The sequence below is a fragment of the Molothrus ater genome, chromosome 13 (genome assembly GCF_012460135.2).
Source record: "Molothrus ater isolate BHLD 08-10-18 breed brown headed cowbird chromosome 13, BPBGC_Mater_1.1, whole genome shotgun sequence".
In the NCBI taxonomy this organism is placed as follows: Eukaryota; Metazoa; Chordata; class Aves; order Passeriformes; family Icteridae; genus Molothrus; species Molothrus ater.
In genome coordinates, this window is record NC_050490.2 from 7,777,685 (window position 1) to 7,789,845 (window position 12,161).

Here is a 12,161-nt window from a genome sequence, read left to right on the forward strand (position 1 = left end):
CACCTACTCATCAAATAAGTTTCATAAAGAGGTCATGTTCAGTTCCCATGATGGCATATTGCATATCACTGTGTCATGCATCAATGAAAAAATACTGATAAGAGTCTTGTAAACTGTAACACCTGTAAATTTAGTTGTGTGTATGGGGCACTTCAGCTACTTTTGGGAACTGCAGATCCAGCAAGTGTAATTTTTTACATTGTTGATGCCACTTGGGGTGGGGGGAGGATATCTCCTCAGGGGTGATGCTGTAATGCACATGTGCTTCCACAGCAGGCACTGTAACTGCAACCACACTGAAAACTGAATGGAATTGTTCCATCTCACTGCTACAAACCACAGAGATGGGAACCCCCTTAAGGAGACCTCCAATAAGCAACAGCACTGAAGGAAAAGAGATAAAATCTGCTCCAATGTTATTTGTATACTCAAGAATGAAGAGAGATTGTTTTTAAAAGCTATTACAGGGAATGCATTAATATATGGAAAAAACTTGGTGTGTAATGCAATCAGCACAGCCCTGGTGATGCTGTATCTGGCACATAATTTAATTGCAGGCAGCAGTTCTTTTAGAGAAAAATTTATAAAGAAACATAATAGGAAGGACTACTTTCCTCACAGGCCCTGACCAAACAACAGTACTGTGGAATCATGCTTGAGTTTTTGTTCATTTTTTCAGCAATTGCTGAAGAAAGCTGAGAAAATTTTCTTAAAACTACAAATAAAAGTCATAATGATGAGTCACTAAGCAGAAATATCTACATGACACTAAGGACAATATCTTTTAACAAACTGGAATAGAATATTGTTCACTACAGAATCCTTTTTTCTTTTTAACCTTGAGGTAATAACATCACTCTGAGTTTCCATGTAACTTTTGATATGTATTAGCTGCTAAAAAAGGAAAAAAGGGTAATCTAAAAACCTTCATAAAAGATGAACATGTTAAATATTCAGATAATCAAATTGATATTTTGTTCAACTCTGATTTTCCTTATTTGTGTACAAAAACTCAGAGCAATTTTTTTTCTACAGCAGTTTCCAAGCCAATATTTTTGTAAAAACATATAGTTAAGCTGCTTGAAAGATTCTAATAATATGGTTTTAAAGTATATTTCAAATCTTTATGAACAAGAACTTCAAGGAAATTAGTCTGTAAAATTTAACGAATTGACTACATACACATAAATAGATTTTTCTAAAAAAACCAAACTTGTACAGTTTTCAGGTTTTATAAATAATGTTTCAGAGATTAATAACTACTATAAAGAATATCTATGTGTAGCATATTAATTTCATCACATCCAGCTTGTTTGACTGACATACATTCTACTGCTCTACAGTTTATTAAACAGAAATGGGTGAGACTAAGCATATGGGATTTGTGTTTGCATTAGCTGCAAATTTTCCCATCAAAACTCAGCTGTTATTCTCAACCATTGTGGCACAATTCCATATTTTTTGCAATAATTACCTACCAATCTTTCTAGAGACTGCCAGCTGCTATCTATTTCTTCCAGAACTGCTGTTTCAGAAAACCTCCTATTTCCAAACTTGCAGTCATATAATTGGGAAGGGTAATTAGGAACACAAAACTGAGTAGAGCTAGAGGAAGCAAAGCTCCAGTAAGGAATGATATGGATGGGGTATGCATTGGCATTCCTCCCTCTGAATCACTGTGGAAATGTTACACCGAATGATGCAACTCTGTTTTGGATACAGGTAGAAGTTAATGTTCAATGCACCTGATCCCAGTGCAAATTCCCCACAATACAGGAGCAGTTGCTATGCCACAGCCTCTTTTATGCTTATAGTGCTCTAGATTTAATCTCTATACTGCTGAAAGAAACCTGAAGCCTCTGATTGTATGAATGTAACAGCACACAGGCCACAAATGAAGCAAAAATTTAACTCAAAGTTTGTCACTGATTTAGAAGAAAACATTACATTCCACTAGAATCTCATCCCAGGATTCTTGTACTTTGCTAAAGGCAATGGAAGTCACTGGGTATTAACTGAAATAGACAGTAGAACACAACTAATTGATAATTATGTATAATTTACATTAATTTTTATAATGTGAAATACTACTGACCTTTCTGAAAGGGCTCTTTGTGTCAAGATGAATATAATAAACCAAAACCTGAAAAACTTCTGTCATTACCTCCTTTTTCGATTACATTTATCTCTAACCCCCCCTCTAATGCTCCTTTAAAAAATATATTGTATCTTTCACAACAGACAATCTTTTCTCTGCATTTACTTGAAAATTTTCATCAAAATATGTTTGGACAGTTCACAAACATAATGAACTGCACCTGGAACATATCTGGGGGGTGATGAAGCTGTGCAAATAGGAAAATGAAGAAAAAAGAGACCAAGTACACTTATTAAGTGCAAGATGCATAAATTAAGAAAGGCATTGTAAATCTTCTTCAAAGATTTCCTTACTATGGAGTCATATTTCCTCCCTGGACAGAGGAGCTACTGGAGAGGGTCCAGTGGAGGCCACAAAGATGATGAGGGGTCTGGAACATCTCTCTTATGAGGAGAGATTTAGGAGAGGAGCTGGGCCTGTTTAGTCTGGAGAAGAAAAGACTCAGGGGGGATCTCATTAATGCATATAAATATCTCAAGGAGGGTGCCAAGAGAAGGATGCCAGACTCTTTATGTTGGTGCCCAGTGACAGGATGAGAAGCAATGGCCATAAAACACAAGAAGTTTAATCTCTGCATGAGGAAGAACTTTCCACTGAGGGTAGCAGACCACTGGAACAGCTCCCAGGCAGGTCATGGAGCCTCCCTCTCTGGAGACATTCCAAACCCTCCTGGACACATTCCTGTTGTCACCTGCTCCAGGTGGCCCTGCCTTGACAGAGGGGTCAGACTGGATGATCTCCACAGATGCTGGCCAACCCTGGCAATTCTGTGATTCTGTACAGACATCAGGGAAGGCAGACAGGCTGTCATATTCTGAAAGGTGAGGAAGAATGTTCACTGTTCCTTTTTTGTCTTCTTGCCTGCAGTGGAAGCTGCTAATCAATCCCTGCCTTAATGCGGTGCACTGTAAAAGCTGATATGACATTGCCCTTTACATTCAAGGAGAAGCTCTCCGAGCAGGAGGCCGTGTGCTCAGTGCTCTGCTCTGCCTGACATTTCACAGCAGGTGCAGCAGAGCTCAGGGACACCTGCTTGGTGTCAGAAAAGGCAGAGATGTACAGAGATGGTTCCTTGGGAGAAGTCAATGTCTCATGGGAACTTCAAGGGCATCAAACACCAATGTCATATACCACTTAAGAGATGCAGGATGTATGAACCTTCTGCAAACTACCCTATCTTCTACTCTAAACATTGCATTTGCCATTTTTTACCCACTGTGTTATACTGCCTAAGTGTTTCAGATTACTTAGGCAAATTAACTTTGATACTTTATTGACATTAATCAGTTGATTTTTTTACTGCTTCTTTTTAGTCCTTATGACTTCTATTAGTCTCATCAATTAATTACTACTTCCAAAGACAAATACTTCCACAAAAGTTCCAGAAAAGTGGATGGGTTATCACCAAAAGGGCAATGCAAGATGTGCAGCTTGATTATGCATAAACTTTCTCTGTTTTGCTTGCTGACAAGAAAAGAAAAATGCCAGGAATACAAGTAAATGAATAAGATCAACCTCAGTATAAATTTCACCCTTCAATATTCTATCAGATTGAAATTTACATACCATGATACTAAATAGATAATATTCAAAGAATAAACATTTGGAGACAAAATTCTGTATTGAATACAAAAATAAATAAGCACTTACTTCCAGTGAGTGGAATAATCTGAACTGTGCTTTTTTACAGCTGATGGAATTCTTGCTTTGTATATTTATTGACCATGGAATGCATAAGGAAATGGAAGCTATAAATGAAGCAGAAGAAATAGTCCATCCTATCTGATATGATGATAATTAAAGTCCTAGTTCTGAAGAATATGACTGAAATGTCAAATACTTCGTACTGATATTTCAACATCTATTCAAAGTAATAAAAAAAGAAAGTAATGAAAGTAATAAAAGTAATGAAGTAATAAAAGAAGAAAAGTAATCCTAATATAGGAATCCAATTTATATTGATTAAGCTTTGATAAAACTCTAATATGTATAAAAATTGCAAAACAGAGAATATATGCCCCCATCCTTGGAAGTGCTCAAGCCTGGTTGGATTGGGCCCTGAGCAACCTGGTCCAGTGGGTGGCATCTCTGCCCATGGCATGGGGGTTGGAAGTGGATGATCTTTAAGGTCCCCTTGAACCCAAATCATTCCATGTTTTTATGATTTGATAGTATAATGCTTGAATCTGGGATGGAAAACAGAATAAAGTTAACAAAGAGCACTTTAATAGCATTGGAACTTAACTATTGCATACTCAGCTTTGTATCTTAAATGTAATTTTTGTGATAGGTCTCTTCCATCTACTTATTGCTTAATTTTTAAAAAAGTGCGTCTTTCCATAAAGATCTGATTCTGTGCCCTTTGCCTCATCACTAGTAGGCAAAGTGAGCATAAAACCTTATCAAACAGGCATGCTTGCATTTTACAAGCAATTAGTAAAATGAAGTACAAACCAGGAAGAATCCAGCAGGAAGATAAATGCCAGGCTGCACTTAAATAATTACCAGTGCTCAATCTGGCTCTGCCTGCAAAGGCAAAACCAGAGAGGTGTTTTCTAATTCTCACCCAGCAAATTGCACTTAAGGCTTATTAAAAGATAATGTGGAAACAAGCAGTTTTAACAGATTTATCCTATTCTCCTGGGGGTGAAGCAGTATCAAATGTTTAGTTTAGAACTAATGCACTTGCTCATAAGAGGAAATTGACCCCAGATTCTATAGGAGAAAAAGACACAAATAAAACTCTATGGAAAAGTCCTGAAAGTAAAAGACTGAATCTTCAATCTAAGAAAACAGAGACTAGAACAGCTGCTGTGTGAGGAAAGCTTTAAAGCAGTGTCTTAGTAAAAATGGGCAAGATTAAAGATAGCAGAAGTTCCTTGTTATTTTTGATTTTCTTTAACTCAAATATTGTATTCTAGTTGATAAAGAAATGTATTTCTTCTCCAGAAAGCTGCTATTAGTTACTGTTTCTCAATGAAGGAAATCCAAAATACAAGGGGATTCATTATGTGATTAGCTCACAGAATGCAGGAAGAGGTGCAGCACCTACATTCCACTGCTGCAGTGTGAGAATTATGCAGCTCCACTCTGACAGAGATAAGGGGAAGAACCTCCCCAAGAAAACAAAAGGATAAAATTTTCCCCTAGCAGCAGATGCAGCACTGCACTAAACAATGCTGGTCCTTTAAGGGGACAAAGTCACATTTTTGCTTAAAGGTTTTGTTTGGGGTTTTTGTTTTATTTCCCCATAAAATTAGTCTTTTCTTAAAATTAGTCTTTTTCTTCCCCATAAAATTTGTCTGGCCATAACATTAGTCCAGACAAAAGATATAAGTCTAGCTTTTGTAAAAACATGAGATGGAATAAAGTGGTAATAAAAATAAATTTAGTGATAAAGAACTAAGGACAAGAAGAAAGAAGCAGCAAAACCCCAGTTCTTCTGGGTTAAGATATCTACAAACTGTGGAGGAGGTCTTGCCTGCCCCTGCTGCTACAGGTGATATACAGCCCATTCAGCTGAACAGAACACTTCTCCCTTCAACTCACTCATTTGTGGAAAAGGCAGGGCCATGTGAGCTATAAATAACCTGTAATTATTAATCAGTCATAACCTATCCAGCATGGTGGTACCAGTATAAGCTGACTAACAAAAAATTGCCTTTGTCACAATTAGGCAATGTTCAGGAAAAGTTTATATATATTTTTTTTACAATAAGTGATTACCTGGGTAAGAGCTAATAATAGTGTTTAAGAGCAAGAGTAATAATCATTGGTTAGAAAAAGAATAAATAGGGACACATCTATCATTATTAAATATATAGGACAACATACACTGCTATTATTGAGTGACAAGTTTAAGACTGAAAAATGAAGACAGGCATTCACTGATGCATTAAATTTTTTCCAGTAAATCTGGCACCATGAATACACTTACAGTCAAACATAGAGAAACTTGAACTAAGATTACTGTAGACTTGTACTGTGGAACTGCTCATTGTTCTGATGGTGGTTCAATGTGTAAAATCCAAGAAAATGGGTTAGAGAACAAGGAAATTATAGATATAACAGTCCCAATTGCAAGGTTGTACCACACCAGAGAGAGATCTCTGAGGTAGCTCCAAGCAAGATGATACAGTATTACAGCACAATATGAAGAAGTATTAACTCAGCCCCTGGGTGCAGTTTTGTCCATTTCATCTGTCTTAATTACTGGGTCTAACAAACACCAACAGAATAGTGCCATTTGGCATGGCTGTGGTGCTTTTTGGGCAAGCCTGGAGAGCTCTGCTTTGCCCTCGACAGGTGGATTGTCATACTTAGGAAGCTCAGCCCCTCAGGGTGTACAGAGTGCACCTGCTGTTACCAACATCCTTGTCTGTTATGGTGAGTAAAGAACATTTCTAACTCCCCTCTTCCTCTAATCACAGCAACATGCTATCTTATCTGCCAAAGGAAGGTTTAATTCCAGCTGTAATCTCCTTGACTTTGCCTTCACAGACTCTCTGAGTGGCCATAGAGGACTCTTAATTCCTCAGGTGTCTGAAAAGATAAGCACGGAATACATTTGTTGAAAGGTGCCAAATGCAGAAATGAGATTGACTAAAATAAAAAGGTTTTATATTTTGATAGTGATGACATCCTGCATTCTTGTGGATGCTGCCTTCTTGTCCTTTACAAAACCTCAGTCTCATCTTCCCTCACCCTCTGTAGCCTCCCTCTAAACCAAGACTATATTCCATCTTAAGGAGAACTTTGTAAATTGTAAATTTAGAGTGAAAATAGACTTGAAATCTGCCACCAAATGGTATGACCTTTCTCTGGGCATACCATTCTCTGGCATTAGCCTTTTTGGATTTTTTTCTATGCTGTCTCTGTGCTCAGCATCAACTCCTGGACCTGCCTCTTCTCTTTCAAATCACTTCATCAGTTTCTGTCATGGATGAAATATCTGTCAGAGAAACAGGAAAATAGTGTCTTCTTAGGCACTGAAGACAACAGCAAACTTAAAAGCAAACTTACATTAAATACATAAAATGGTGGAATGACTATCTCCTTTTCCTATTTTTATAAGGCCTTTAGAATCTTAGCTGTGCAGGATGGAGACTGTCTGTTGCTGTTATTTACACAGCAGCCATCTAATTTCTCGCCTAATTCTGGTCTTGACTTCTGGCCACTACCAGAATTAGATTATCATAATAACAGCAATTAGGATGTTCTCTTTCTAAAAGACTGGATAGTTTCAGACATTTGATCTGACCTATTCAAAAGTTAGAGATCTGAATGATCTGAAAAAAGAAATTTCCGAGGACAAAAAATTAAAAAAAAGATACTTTGCAATTGCATGTTTAATTTCAGCTTATTACTCTCTCATCATCTTTTAACCTTTGCATCTTCATACTTGTAAAGGAAAAGATTTCTTACCATATGAAGTGAGTAACAAATCATATGCACTGTTGGTGAAACTCTCTCTCTGTTCTCATTTTTTTGCAGCATAAATATGGAATAATTGGGGGATCAGAGAGAACAAAAACATTACCATCCTATAAGATTAGATGTTTGTGTAAACTAAATGCCAAACAACAATCTATAATGTATCATGCAAACCACTGATGCTGCATGGACAGCCTGCAAAGAAGAAAAACACCCCAAAGAGACCAAATCTAATGAAGACAACTCTCAAAGAGAAACATGTGATTTTTCATGCAAAATCTACACGTGAAAATAATCCATTAGACCAGAAAAAAGAAATATAACTAGTGTAAACTCAATTTGTTCAAGTTTGCATAAAACTTTTAACACTATCCAAAGGCTAAACATTTTAATTAACTTCAATTGGAAGAAAATCTAGAATGGAATTATGAACTCAATACCAGATTTTAGTACAGTTTTGTTTCCAAGGCATGTCAGCTTGGCACAGTGTAGCCCTGATCTTGGCAGCTGAGCAGACTGAACTGTGCTTTGGGATGGCCTTTCCTCCCTCACCAAAACCCAAGCTGTTCCCCCAGTGCCAGTTTAGTGCCTTGGTACTCTCAGAGACGTGGCTTTGCTCTTCCCTAGCCAAAGGCCTCTGCCATGGCAGCTCTCTCCCCTGACTCCTCCCTGCCACAGCAGCAGCCTCCTCGCTGGGGTGTACTCCCAGGACCAAGGGAGGAGAGAAGGCAGAAGGTGTGTGGTGCCAGCTGGTGCCCCTCGCTGGGCTGCTGGGCTGTTCTACAAGAGCAGGTGGGCAGAGGGCACTGCTGGAGAGCAGCAGATCTGCAGTGCACACACCTCCTGAGCAAATCCAGAAGGGATTCAGATGTACAGGGAGAGGAGAGAGCCTGAACAGCCATTCTGAACTGCACTCAGGAAAAAGGGAAAAAGAATGGAAAGTGGATGCTCCACTGTTTGCTGTCTTGTTATTTCCTGAATTTAAGCTGATAGGTGTGGCTGGATATATTTGTGAATACAAAAAATGGGTAAAACCAGAAACAGGATCTTGGATGAGCTAATCCAATCTTTTTTATCACATGAGCAATCCTTTTGCAAACAATGCTGGACCAGTTCATTGCTTCTTGATTGGATGCAGAAAGGAATCAACTTTGTAGCACAAAAGATGCTGCTTCAGGAGATTAATACTAAATTAGAGTAGAGGAAGATTGCAATCACAGCCCTGGACACTAGGTATGAACAGATGGTAGCCTATGTTAATAACTTGGAAGGCGAGAGTGGCATAGCAGAATGCAATGCATTTTAATGAACTCCATTAAAACCATGAGGACCAACTGTGAACATATTTAAGAGCTTGCTTCTAATCTTATAGAATCTGAAGAAAGAAATATTATTGCCCTCAACAACTGAGTTAAACTCCGTTTGCAGAATATCTATTGAAAGAATTCATAATTCAAATCCCAGCAAAGCTGGGTAGAGGATCAGTATACTGATCTATATTTTTTTACTAGATTTATTGAGGTTCCTGCTTAGGAATGAAATAATAGAAGGTGAAATTTTGTATATTTATAATAATTTATACTAATTTCAAAATAATAACTTTACTAATTTAATTTTCCTTTAATTATTATTTATATGCAGGAACTGTCTCACTAATGATGCTGGGAGCAGTTTAGAATTCCTAATGCCAACAATGGCATTTACTCTCCTCAGAAAGTCAGTATCCACAGCAACACAGAAATGAGACCACATTCAGGGACTGGTCTGGAACATAAAAAGTCAAATGCCTTCTACATTTCTCTGTGCAGAATAAGGACTAACATTAAAATTTATTTAAAATCCTGATTCAGTCCTAACATACACACTTTATATATTGTATAATTAAGTCTTTCTTATGAGCTTCTTGTTCTATCCTTTACAACCGAGAAAGAAGCCATGACTTGTTCTGAAGCTGCCTTTAGAGTGATCAGTGTGCTCTAATGAACAAATAGAGTGAGTGATGTTTTGTGGATTATTTCTTTGCAGTGCAGAATGTTTATAGTTGAATGGCTAAAGCTCTGGGTGCTCATGTGGATTGATGTCCATGTGCAGAGTATAACTACACCCCCAAGGTCATGAAGTCATGGCAGTTGGTGACTATTAGAAATCCTCAGTAATCTGTGCTATCTGTAAGGGATTCACAACACTGAGTTACTGAACAGCAGTTTTCTGATAGCTGTTCGTGACTGACAGCCTCTCCAGACAGAAGATTCCCTGATGAAACCAGGATTATGCTCTAAGTGAAACCAGTGGCTTTCACTTGGTCTTCACATTTCTCAGCTCTTGGAAGCTTTTGCTTTCACTGATCACTCTTAAAGGATGATCTGCCTGACATCCCTTCTCACTCTTGCACTTCTGATTCACTCTGACATGACTACAGAAAAGCACTTTGAAACAATTGTTTGAACATCTCTTCTCCTACCCAGATCTAAGATGTCCCATGTCTTCTGTTGTTTTTGTACATATTTTCATTACCTTCCTTCCTTTCTGCTCTGCTTAGTACGGAAGTTCCACATTCAAATAACACAATTAACAAAATAAAGTAACACAACAGCAGAGGAACAAAACAGTTCTTCCACCAATAGTCATTCTAGCCACTCATCTCTTCAATTATCATAATGAAAATCTGCCATGTCATCAAAGCACCATGCACTGATATTATCCCATTAGACATTCTGGAGAGAATAATAGAGAAGTGTATCTTCAAATATTTGGGGTTTTTAATACTTTATGCCTGTTGAATTGCATTGTTTTTAAAATTCAACCTCATATGTTTTTTCTCACCCTTTTTAGACTTACTCTGTAGTTAGTAGCAGACTTGACTAAAGACAATGCCAGTTTCATGCAGGTATCTTTACTTGGTTTGCTGCAATAACTATATTTTATTGTGTGTTTGAAGCCATTAGTAGTTGGAGACAATCTGCTATATAGCAAAACCCCATATATTTTAACAATGGTTAACCACAATATCTTAAGAGATAAAATGAAACCGCGTTTGATTCTGCTGGAACTAGAATGAATACATCCTGCCTTTTGAACACAAAAAGATTTAATTATAAGTGTGTGCTTCCTCCATAATTTCATTCCACAAATGTTCCTATGGGCAAGTTAGCAATTTTCAGCTAGTGAGAAAAATCAGAATATCTACAGTGCTCTCTAGCAAACACATGTGGGTCTCTTTGGACACTGAAGGTTTTTATCAGATCTAAGAAGCATCATTTCAAATCACAATTCTTTTGTGCTCTTCTTTCACAGATAACTTCATATATTCACAGTGAAATGATTTGATTCCTTGTAACCCTTCTTTTTCACTAACTTACAAACATCTTAAACAAGTACACCAGAAAGCTCTAATCACACACAGAAATCTGACGCCAGGTATCACTTGCAGTGGAAATCAGTCTTGCTGAACTTACTAGAGTAATTAATAGTTTGTTCTAATTACCTTCCAGAGCATATTTCATGTCCTGGGCAAACAGAGTCCACATGATTTCAGCACTGATTTTTCCCATGTTCAGCTCTTGAGGGAACCTGCAATCAATCACATTACATCAGTTCACCTGCTGCTAGGAATGATGCTTACAGCTGCACAACAAAAAGGCAAATATTTCCACAAAATAATTCCCCTAGTATGCACTTACTGTATCTTATGTTTTGTAACAATTATATAAACCATCCAACCTTCAAATAAAAACTTCCCTCATATGACATTTTAAATCAAGAAACATTCATCTATCTTGCAGATGATTCCTCAACTTTAGTTAAATCAGATGGCTTATGAAGAACATGAAACAGTTGGCTCAGTTGTTTAGCAGCCACAGCTTTTCCTTAATTCCCTTTTGACACTGGGAAAGAGTGAAGCTGTCTGTGAAGCTATATTGGTTTATATACTCACAGAATCCAATTCACTGAAGACTTCCACCTTGATGAATGGATAAAATAACAAAGACTATAACAAGCAGTGAAATGCAGATTTAGATTCAAAATTTTAGATTTGGTCTCATGCTTCATGTCATCTTTGAGAAATCCTTTTTAGATACTTTCTGCTGTTATCAGTTAAGTACTTTTACACAAATTTTTCATAGATCCCAGCTGTTTCTTCAAATGCGAAACAAAGTCCTTGATCTTTGAGTTACCATTTTCACTGTTAGCAACTAGCAAAAGCTGGCATTTTAGTGATCAACACTGTGTTTTTGTCACATTTTTGGTCTTAAAAAAAGGGCTCTCTAATGCAGGTGTGGAACTGACATTAATATGAGCCATTCTCAGGACACAGAGGCAGAGCCAGGCAGGTCAGGCAGATGAAGAGCAGAAAGAAATAGAATCTCCCAGTGGGGTAAAGCAGCTGTTTATGGCACAGGGGTGCAGTGAGAGAGAGCCACACAAATCACCCACAGTTCACCAGGCCACATAAAATAAGGGAATATATTAATGAGGAAATACACAGAGCTGTGTGGCTTTTGTGTTGAGGTTATTACACTATATACTAGCAGAGAATTGGACACAAAGTATTTTGACCTTTTTGTAAAGC

At 37.5% G+C, this 12,161-nt stretch overlaps 1 protein-coding gene across 1 annotated transcript in view; it reads right to left on the reverse strand.

Annotated features, from left to right (window-relative positions):
• The window catches only part of UNC13C (unc-13 homolog C), a 131,350-nt gene that overhangs the window by 37,173 nt on the left and 82,016 nt on the right, over window positions 1-12,161 (reverse strand). The window contains exon 18 of the mRNA XM_036389812.2: window positions 11,076-11,161. Within this exon, the coding sequence (XP_036245705.1) occupies window positions 11,076-11,161 (86 nt within the window). The remainder of the gene's footprint in view (window positions 1-11,075; window positions 11,162-12,161) is intronic.